The 11,206-nt window shown below is 33.0% G+C and overlaps 1 protein-coding gene across 2 annotated transcripts; it reads left to right on the forward strand.

Moving 5' to 3' along the window:
- The first annotated feature begins 3,037 nt into the window (after nt 1-3,037).
- On the forward strand, nt 3,038-6,583 carry LOC112286036 (uncharacterized). Of its 2 annotated transcripts, none has more exons than XM_024527544.3 (6): nt 3,038-3,598; nt 4,291-5,002; nt 5,131-5,210; nt 5,364-5,441; nt 5,637-5,710; nt 5,880-6,583. In XM_024527544.3, the coding sequence occupies exons 2-6, from the start codon at nt 4,480-4,482 to the stop codon at nt 6,091-6,093; spliced, it is 969 nt and encodes a 322-aa protein (XP_024383312.1). In that variant the 5' UTR covers nt 3,038-3,598; nt 4,291-4,479; the 3' UTR covers nt 6,094-6,583. The 2 variants fall into 2 exon arrangements, with proteins under 2 accessions (XP_024383312.1, XP_090108551.1); XM_090252425.1 differs by having other exon boundaries at nt 3,080-3,607.
- Nucleotides 6,584-11,206: the final 4,623 nt, after the last annotated feature.

The following is an 11,206-nucleotide window of genomic DNA, read 5'->3' on the forward strand; positions in this document are numbered from 1 at the left end:
CCAGGCCAGCAGGGGATGGCTCTGTCCCTCTCTCCCACTCTCTCTTGAAACCCCCCCCCCCAAAAAAATACATATATATATACAAATTTAATAAAAATCAGCTTAATAAAGAAAATAATTAAACATAAGTGGGAGGTGAGGGTTCTCAATAGAATGCTATTTCCAAAATCATTTGAAAAAGTAAAATAAAGGAATTCTAAGCAATGAATAAAATTTAAGCATGAATAAAATTAACCTGCCAGTGACATAAATTTGACCTCATTGCATTTGCATTATGAAGCACAGCTGCAATATTGACCCTTGTTATTGGTTATGTCTCCATCTTATGAGTTACTGTTTTTGTTTAATCATACAAAATTTACACTGTAAATATAAATACATACATATATATATATATATAGTAATGTTTAAATATTATCTATGTATATGTAAAAAATGAATTTCACTTCAAAAGACTAGGAAAGGTATTGGGTGGTTGTGAAAGATTATGAAAACTTCTCAACGACTATTTAAAAAATAAAAAGGGAATTTCTAGAAAATGTTAAAAGATAATAAAAGCTTTCATTGTGTTTTAGAGGATCCTAGAAATTTTTATAGATTTAGAAAAGATAATCAAATATTTCAGAAAATTTATAAAAAATATATAAATCCTTAGAATGTTCTATAGAATACTTGAAATATTCTCAAGCTAATTTTCTAACAATATAATGTTTTAAAGTCTATAAATTTAGAATTAATTTAAAGATAATTTTGTAGTTTCGAATTAGAAGGAAGTAAAAAGTTTTAAATGATTTTAATTATATTATAATTAGTTGATTGAGGATTCTAATAAATTTATAATTTTTTGAAATTTATTTTTAAATTAAATATAAGAAATATTTTTATTAATTTTAATTATTTTACAATAAAAAATAAAAAATAAAAAAATTACTATTAAAATAACATTTTATGTAAAAATTTAATAACATTATATGTTTTTGAAAATAATTGGACAATTTTATATTATAAATCGAAATTTCTTGTAGTTATATGATACATACTTAGTAATTTATATATTTGTTAAATGTCATTATTAGTAGAATAATGTTTTTTATTTTAAAAAGTAAGCTAACCTATTGGAAAATATTTAACGACTTAATAATTAAATTTTGATACACAACAAGGAAATAGCATCAAAATAGATTCAATTTGAAAACAAAACTAATACTGGTAATTTTTACACAATTTTATTTATTTAACATTTACAGTAGTATAAAAATACAAATTTATATTAAAAATAGTAGAAGAGGTTTAGAATTTGAAAAAATATTTGGATAAATTAAAAAATATTAGTAAAAACATGTATTAGTTCATAATAATTAAAAAAGAAACAACTTTGATAGATTTACAATTCTAATTGAGATGAAGATTGTTAAAATATATATATATATATATATATATATACTAAAATAGATGATAAGATACGACACTTTTTTGCTAAAACTTAACAAGAGATTCTTGATACTTGGTAATGTTATTAAAAATAAAAAAATATATTTAATAAAATTTCTATAAATAATGAAAATTTAATTACAGGAGCATTAATACGTACAAACTGATTTTGTCTTTATTCTTAGACATAGAATGTTATTAAATTTTTTAAAGACTTACCAACGATTTTTTTAGTGATTATAAATCAAAGTTTATGTCAAATATAATTTTCTGGATTTTGACTGTACGACTCATAAAGAATCTAGAAATTTAATATCTTTTTTGGAAGACTTCTTTCTACAAGCAAATATAGAGATACAAGAAAATACCACAAATACCTTTTTTTTTAAAAAAAATGAAATAAAAAATGAAATCATGTTAAATAGATAATACTTTTCTTATAAAATAATGTGGATTTTTTTAATTTTATAAATGTGCATTGGATCGAAAAGTGTTTTGTGATGTGCCATAAAATTATGTAAATTCATTAATTTAGATTTTTAGATCTAAAAAATGACTATAGAATCATTCTATGACTTGAATATTCTTTTTGCAAGCCTTTTAGTTTTTGGGAAACTTTCACATGATTTTTGTATTAGCTTGTGTATATAAGAGTAAGATCAATACCATGTTCAACATTATTATTTCTTCTCTTGCATTCTAATCATGATTCAAACCTATCATGCACCTAACAACTGCCATTTCTGCTGCCTTAATATTTAACAACCATATATATATATATATATATATTTCAAAAAAATAAATGTGAAGAAAGTGTAGTGCTCTTTAGATTGTAACAAACAATCACATCGTGTTTATTTCGTGGTGTGATTGGTTGGTTAGTTGGTTGGCTGGTTTCTTCAATGCTGCGGGGGGATGAGAGAGTGAGAGATAGAGGGATTGGCACCAGGGAAGTGAGAGGGAGGGACGGAGCGAGCAAGGAAGAAAGGAACACGAGTAGTATTATGGGGAGGAGGAGGACGAAGGGAGGGAGGGGGAGGGGATTGCCCCCCCCGCCACTGTCAAGGCTGCGCGACGTTGCGTTCCCTCCTTCCTTCGCTGCTGCGCTGTATTGCATTGCATTGCAATGCGATGGTGATGCGATGGGGCCGGGGGAGGGAGGAACCGAATCCAGCAGCAGAAGCAGCAGCAGGATAGAGGGAGGGGAATGGGAGGAAGGAAGGAAGCAAGAGGGGGCCTACCTGCCTGCCTGGCGGGGCTAAATGGGGCCAGGGGGGGGGGGGGGGGGGCACGGCGTTTGTCGGGTAGCAGGGGCAATAGTGACTGAGTGGCAAAAGGGAGAGGGAGGGAGAGTAGCCAGGAATGAGAGGATATCTAGTTTCCCTCGCACGCTCCTCCTCCTCCTGGCGAGGGACCCCTCCCGCCCTACTGCTACTACTACTTCTACTACCCCCCAACCTTCCTATTGCAATGGGGTCCCACCCTCCCTGCCTCTGTTTGTCTCTTCTTAACCCCGCTGCCTGTCGTTTTGCGACCCTCGCGTGTCCTCTCTGCCCTTCTTTACTTCCTTCCTGAACTGTTCCCAACCCTGCAATTTCCGACTTCCTTGCTCACTCCACAGCCCTTCTCCATTGTCCCCCCCCCCCACCCCCCGGTTCGCCCTTCCTCCTCCTATTTGTTTCGCACGGTTTTCCTTTCCTGGGGTTTAGAGATTTGCTTCGTAGGTTGTTGCCCTCAATTTACAGTAATTCAACTAGAACGGTGTGGTCATTCCTGCCTGATCTACGTCCACATCAGTGTAGTTGCTGCATCACATTGCTACACATCATGCCCAGTGGAATTGTACTCTACAGTTTAGCTGCTAGAGTTGGCATCTTGATGGTCTCGAATGCGCTGATGGGATTACGAAATGCTTATTGTGGTTGCGGGGAGAAGGTTTGGATTATGTAGAAGAACACTCTGGGACATTCACTTTTTCGTATTTTGCGACGATGTGGGTTGTGCAAGGGCTTTTGCAAGATAGCTCGCTGCAGTGGAATGAGGAAGGTTTGTTTTAGCATGGACCTTGGAGTGTCGAAGAGTGAAGAAATAATGCCATGACAGGCTGTTTAGGAGTGGAGACTAATTTTTGAAGGCATAAGTTCAATCGATGTGACGCACTTCTTGGGTACAATTGGTGAAATTCACTTGCTTCATCCCCTTCCACTCCCCCCCCCCCCCGATCTCTGTCTTCCCTTTCCCCTCTTTCTTGTTTGTTTCATTTCGTGTGTGTATGTGTTGGTTGGCTGTTTGAAAAATAATTCAGTTGTGTCCATCACGATGGACAAAGTGAGTGTGAAGAATGCTTGTCATTATGTAAGAAAATTTCATACCCTCTGTATGAAATGAATGGATCCCACTCGGAGCTTGACAAGGTCGTAGAATGCTTGACGATTGATATACGATCTAAGTTATATATTCTGATCGGAGATACCACCGGAGATAAGTGTATGTGCTTGCCAATGTGGATGAGTATCATAACCTTTGAAAAAAATCGTCAATAATGGAATTTGTGAGCGTGCTCCTTCTTTTAAGGCATACTAATGAAGTTCTCGTTTGTAGGCTTCGCTATTTGTACCATACTAGTGTTTGTTTCAACTTACATTTTAGTTACAAAAATAAACTTTTAGATACTTACTGTAAATAAACTAAGTATAATTAAAAATATTAAATAAGGCATGAGCTTTACGTTTTTATCATCATATCTTTTTAGATCTATGTTTTAGAGGATGATCAATTCACAGTATATTATTGTCCAAATTGGATTACATTTCATATCCTGCATGTTCTAATAGGTTTTCTGCACTTTTGGTAATTCAGATCGAGAGTGTGACGGAAGGGTTATGCAGAGATCGGACTTCTTACGTTGAAGAGAACTGGTTGAGAGCGTGCATTTTTGATTTGAAGCGGGATTTTCTTCGAACGCATTGAGAACACAATTTAAATATCTAGTTTACAACCAGTAACAAGTCTCATTTGGAATTGAGTTCCCAAAATATTCAGCCATGCATGGCAGTTGATTCTTCTATGAATAGTGAAGCGGCTTGTTCAAATTCAGGTCGATTTTTTAGTGTAAATTCTCGTAGTATAGAGATCATGGCACAATGCGTCAGCAACCTTGAAGGGAAAGCAGAGTGTAGTGTGGTTTCTTCTTACCATGATTCGAAGTCGTGGGAATTCTTGAAGCCCGCTGAACGAACGAAGTTTAAAAGTATATCCAGGGACAAGTCTAGGAAACTGAGAGACTGCGGCAAGCCTCAAGGCGGGGGAGTTGGGCCATCAAACACCTCCCAAAGTACAGTGCGATGTGTTGGGACAACTGACGTAAGAGCTGAAGGATATGGCGTGTATGCTCTCCCCGTAGAGAACTCTAATTCCGAGGAATCAAGAGCTGGAGATCCTCAGTTTGAAGTAACTTCGGCCGAATCAGCTCTAAGCAAAAGCAATACCGAGTATCATATTCTAGCGGTGGATGATAGTAGAATTGACCAAAAAGTTATTGAAAGACTTTTGAAGTCAGCATCTTACAAAGGCACGGAACGTATATTGATCTTCTTCTATGTTGCATCAGGCAGGGAATTATTGGTTTTATTTGTTTTATTCTAGATTTCTGGGTGTTGTGAGCTGAATGACTTGATCCTTGATTTCATTTTCCTACAGTTACGACTGTGAATAGTGCTTTGCGAGCATTGAAGTACCTGGGTTTATCTGAAAGTTGCGCTTCTCCAGTGATGCCCGATGTAAGTGCTAGTACTTGACTTTTAGGTTTCGTAATTGTCAGAGTGCATTCTACTATGGAGTTGCGTTACGATGTTTTGCTGCCGAATTGTAGTTATTCATGCTAACACAGTTTTACCAATGACCTGTCAGACCGTATTTTATGTGATTTGCAGAGAAATGCTGTGCACCTAATCATGACGGATTATTGCATGCCGGAAATGACTGGTTATGAACTTTTGAAGATTGTGAAGGTATTGGTTTTATGTCAGTAATGGCACATTTTTATTTAAAGTTTTGAACAATATGAACTTGATTTTCCAGCTGCCTTTGCAGTCTGCCTGTGCGTAATATCAAAATTATTTTTGAGCGTACAGATTCCAAAGAATTACGTATTTACCTGGTCAGTATCCGATTTTTTGACCATGAAGGTGTAATTGGTATCACAGGCTGAGACTTCGGCTTTTAAGGATGTACCAGTTATTCTGATGTCATCAGAAAACGATAGCAGTCGCATCGAAAGGTGAATGCCATTCACCAGTGTAAACTATGTGTGGGGTGTTAATGAGGATTTATCTAATTCATGGTTTCTTGCGTCTTAGAAGTGTAGCAATGGTTCCTTTTGAGGGTCGTGCAAATCTGTGCTGGTTCATGTGCAGTCTTGATCATTTTGATTGATTTTTGTGAGACAGATGCCTCGCAGAGGGCGCTGAAGAGTTCATCATTAAGCCTGTACAGATGAAAGATGTACAGCGATTGCAGGGTCATATTAGATCCTCTGGTCCATCTTCTGGATTCAGCGTGACCCCAAATTCGTTGGTTTGTAGGAAAAGAAAATCCCCTGATGGTTTGAAACCAAATAGCCCTGTGAAAAGACCAAGATTTGATGGAGTTGCTGTTGCCTAAGTAGAATTTTCAGACTGTCTCCACTTTTGGTTATCTGAAACCTGGGTCAGATGCAGAAATTTGACCAGGAATCTACGCGGTGATGCAAGTTTCAAGTTCTGCAAGACACTAGAGGACTGAATGATTTTCAGGCATACTAAACCCCTCTGCAGACATTTCAGGCGCCTATGAATATGGTAGTCAGTGATCTTGCACTCAGAAACATGCGGAGAAAGTAAAAGCTAGATGAGTTTAGAGATTTTCTCGGGGAGCCGAGCATAGGTTATGCTGCAAAGATATTCATCGAGAATTTCATAAAAGGTCTGCAGCTATGATTCGCACAGGAGACAAGAGCAACCTTCATTTTACACTGAGAAATCTGTACCATAGTTGCAACAGTGTTCTCTGAATTTGTGTTTTGCCAGGTGTATTAAAATCTCATGACAAGACTTGTTTCCCAGGACAACCCCCTAATATACGTTCATACCACGTTTGTGTGGTTTTTACCCTCCGAACAGTTGTTTCTGAACTCTCTGCAACAGTCTAGGGGTCCTTTGCATACTTCGCTAACTCAAAATGCAACAGAATTTTTCTACGTTGTCAAAGCAATCCGTAGTAAGTGTGTGAACTTGGACTATTTGATCTATTCTTCTGTATTAACCATCGTTGCCCCGGGGTGCCCTTGTGCTTGAGCACGTTACATCTTTAGGGTTATCGACAGCCACAGAATTGGTGCGCTCAACTTGGACATGCCATTAGCCTCTGGGTATGCATTTTAATTTTCTTATGTGACCCACCATACTACTTTTCTCTGTTTTTCACACTAACGTGCTTTCTTGTCAATTCAATTATATTGAATTTTGCAATTATTATTCTTCAACACGACACCATTGGTATAAACTGTGTTCGTGGTAACATTTAATTTGTATTAGAACGTAAAAAGAATGAAAATCCAGATATTTAAAGCCAATACGTGCTTTTAAGGTCGTTGTTGTTATTATCTGTATTATTGATATCAATGAAAAATTAATCAGAGCAGGATAATGAGAATTTCTCAATTCAAGCTTTCAACATATTATGAGATTTTAAAATTATGAAAAGTACAATGCATCACTAATTTAACTTGAGATTTTGTGGTTATAATACATATTTACACATTTTTATCAAATAAAAACACCAAAGAAAGACTATGCGTTTGATGATTTTTTCATAAGATCTCCATCCAAAATAAACTTACTATATTTTAAAATTATATTATTAGACTTAATAATACTAAACAAGCTTTTCAACTCAAAAATATATACAAATGTAGAAATAAGTATGACACAACTTAAGATTTTAGTAAAAACTATTATGAAATAATACATCTTATGTTAAACATGTCCGTCCGGTTGGAGGGGCTCCGTCTCGCTACTAGATTTCCGGTGCCTTGCAGGAAATGCCGAACCCCACCCTCATGGATCCCGTCGTGATCTACAAAAAACATTGAAACATAATACACACCCTTACTGCGCTGCGTCTGTTTTCTGAGAAAACTACTTGGAGCTGATTGAATTGTGCTATCCGCCCTTTGAGATCCCCTCCGAATGCCAAGAGAGCCTAGCAACCCGTTCGATGGTACCGAACTAGTAAGGCCTGCATGTCTCTCCCAACATTTGGCAGGGAACCCCCCAGAACTTCCTGCGAAGTTGGCCCTTCCACCACCTCATCCACCTCTCGCCTCCTTCCTCCGCACCACGTGAAGTTCATTCTAAGCCCTGGCCCCCAAACCTTTGACACAAAGGGGGATCGATAGTCCACTTCTTAAGCAATAGGCCGGTGGGGGAGAACTTAACCTATTAAAATTAACAATTAAAAACCAGTACCAGATTAATTTTAGTTTCTAATTTTAAAACATAAAATTTAATACAATATAATAAATTTTTAATAAAAATAAATTATTAAAAATTTGGGCAGTAAATTTGTTCATTATTTTGAGATGATATTAAAATAGTAAGATAAATATTAGAATATAATGTATTATTTATATGATTTTTCAAAATATGATTATTTTTAATTTTAATTTATTAATTTTGAAAAAATATATTTCAAAAATAATAATTAATAATTTATATATGTATTTATATATGTATATATATATATATATATATATATACATTTATGTAATCTATGACAAGGGTAGTATTGTGATTTTTATACCTCATAGTTTAATTATTATATGAGATTATATATATATATATATATATATTATTAATGGAAACTTGTGCCATTTGACACTATAATCTTTGGCACATCCATCTATTTCATTGTTCATACATGCTTCCTCGTTCTGAATTTCCCTTGTTTCCTTGTACTTTGGTTTTTTTGTTTCCATGATTCATAATTCCCATGTTTCCCAAGTTCGAAGAGTTTCTTTTTCAGAAGTTATTCAAAATGCTTTATATAATAGAGAGGAAAATGTCAAATTGACCTTGACTTTTACCAAACCAATTCACCTATCAAAACCATCATTACATGCCCTTTGTCACCCATCTCAACACCCCCCCCCCCTCCCCAACCTTGTTCTTAACTCCCATTTCCAAAACTTGATCCCACTCTGAACCCCTCTATGGCTTATCCCATATAAGTAAGTTGATTTCATGAAAGATATTATGACCAACAAATTTCCTTTCAAAGAATTGATTTGCCTGAAATGTTGGTTGTCCAGCAAAATTTCAGAATGCATGTGTTACAAAAGGTGCTCTTCATGAATATGTCTTCTGACTAGATCAATCTCAAAGATTCAAATTGCTTGCAATGCTAAACATGCTGAATGACTTCAAGTGTAGAATCAATAGATGCAATGTGATAAGCATGAAAGAAAAAGAAAAAGGAAAAGAATCAACAACAACAACAATTCATATATTTTTGAGTAGGATTATAGAAGTCTTCAACACGTGTGTGGACAGAGGGAAGGGAGGGGGGGATGAGCAGGCGCTAAAACAAGGTTAGGGAATAAGGCCAAGAGAGGTTTGGCAATGGAAACGAGGATAGGGGCTAGGAATGGAGAGAACAAGGAAAAGAGACAAGGGAGGTGTAATGATGGTTTTAATAGGTGGGTCAATTTAGTAAAAGATATGGTCAATTTAACATTTTTCTAAAAAAAATAAATAAATATTGTATTTCTTTTATATTTTTTAAAATATTTTTTGTTATTTCTAAAGTTTTAGAAAATCTACAAATATTTAGAAGAATGTACTTTAAATCAAAATACGATTTTTAATCTTTAAACATACATCAAATTTATTTATTAGTATATTTAGATTTTTTAAAAATTTACAAATATTTTTTTCTTTTAATATTTAGTTACAGGATTATAAATATATTATATTGCATGGATCAATCTTATAATAGAATTATTAGATATAAATTACCTTATAATGAAATATTCTATGAATTTTTATTATTTTGCAAGTTTTGATATATTTATTTAAAAAACATTCTTAAGCACAAATGTGACTCAGAGGTAGTTGTGTACATTAATTTTTTTTATTAATCCAAATTTTGGATTGAAGATAAGAAAAAGAACATTGTTGTATATCACTTCAATATTACTTTATCAAAATTTAAGATATCATGAAAGATAAAATTAGTTCTAATAATTAACGTATTGATGATTAAAATTATAAAGAAATATATTGTATACATATATATATATATATATATTTAAAAAATGTAAGTGTAATAAATAGTTCAAGGGAACATTTTTATTTTATTTATTATTTATTTTTCTGACTTCAACTTTTGAATTTGAAATATTGCTTTTAAATATGATTTTTTGTAAAATTATATAATATAAGCATATTTCATATGTGATATATTACTTTAGACATGTATTATAAAATGATAATTTAATTTACATTATATTTATCCTATATACACAAATTCAACATCCTCTGTAACTTGTTACACTCAACTGATCTCCATTGGACATTGACTTGTTACCATGTTTACCACTTCTATATTAAAATGTACAATTGCAGGAGGTTTCTTACACAGCTATTCTTTGTATAAATTATACTAATTTTCTTGTACATCTTCAATAATTTTTACTATAGCCTAACATATAATACAAGTTCATTTTTAATTTTTTCGTTTTTCCTTGGACAGTTTCTGCTTCATTACTCAATTTAAATTCCAATATGCTTTTAAAAAACAATTATGACACGATTCTTTGTACATGCGCCTAATGCACATAATTGTATGTGATATATTTCGATTGAAAATAATTATGAAATAACATTAGATGAATTCTAATACTGTCTAATAAAAATCCTTAAAATGCACTTATTGTTTGGTGAGTTATGCCATATAATATCTTGATATATGATTATATGATTATAATCAATCAAAATAAGATTAGATCTTATAAAAAACAATGAAGACAATAAAGAGTTCAAATTTTAATTTAAATGATACAAAGTGAATTACTCTTTATAAGCATATTTGATAGTTTTAAAAAACAATTTATTAATTTAAATTCTACTTTTCAAAGAGAAGAGAAATAAAATAAAGCTTAATTAAAGTACATTTTTTGATGGACAAAAAATTATTTCTTGATGATCCTTACATTCTTTTCTTTTCTTAAAGATGCTCTATTTTACAAAAAAAACTCAAATTTACTAATTACATATTTAAATACAATAAAAGTAGTTGAATTTCTAAGTCACTACAAGAGTTTTTTAGAAGGCTCCAAATAGTTTTTAAATATAAGATGTATTTCAAAGATAATTTACTATCAATTAAATAATCTAATTAATATATCGATACTTCAAAAATTCTTTAAATATCTGAGTACCATCCAATAATCCTTGATAAAATTTAAGCATTTGATTGGATAAAAGAAAATCATTTATATAAGAACATCTTTCTGATCTTCAATATGTTATCAAACACTTTGATATCATTTTATTAAAAAAATTATTTTTGATCAAAATCTATAATTTTTTTAATATTACAAGTCTATACTACATTCAATAATAAATCTAAGCATAAAAATGGAATATGTTTATAATCCGTTACTCAACAAAGTTGCAGTTACACTCATATTTCTAATACATCACATCACATCAACATGCCAAAACACATCAAAATA

The sequence above is a fragment of the Physcomitrium patens genome, chromosome 8 (assembly GCF_059467195.1).
Source record: "Physcomitrium patens ecotype Gransden chromosome 8, ASM5946719v1, whole genome shotgun sequence".
Lineage (NCBI taxonomy): Eukaryota > Viridiplantae > Streptophyta > Bryopsida > Funariales > Funariaceae > Physcomitrium > Physcomitrium patens.

Coding starts and splice junctions, on each gene's coding strand:
- LOC112286036 (XM_024527544.3), top strand. CDS start 4,480: ATGGCAGTTGATTCTTCTATGAATAGTGAAGCGGCTTGTTCAAATTCA. Junction 5,003..5,130: donor GAAGTCAGCATCTTACAAAG/GCACGGAACGTA, acceptor ATTTTCCTACAG/TTACGACTGTGAATAGTGCT. Junction 5,211..5,363: donor CTTCTCCAGTGATGCCCGAT/GTAAGTGCTAGT, acceptor TGTGATTTGCAG/AGAAATGCTGTGCACCTAAT.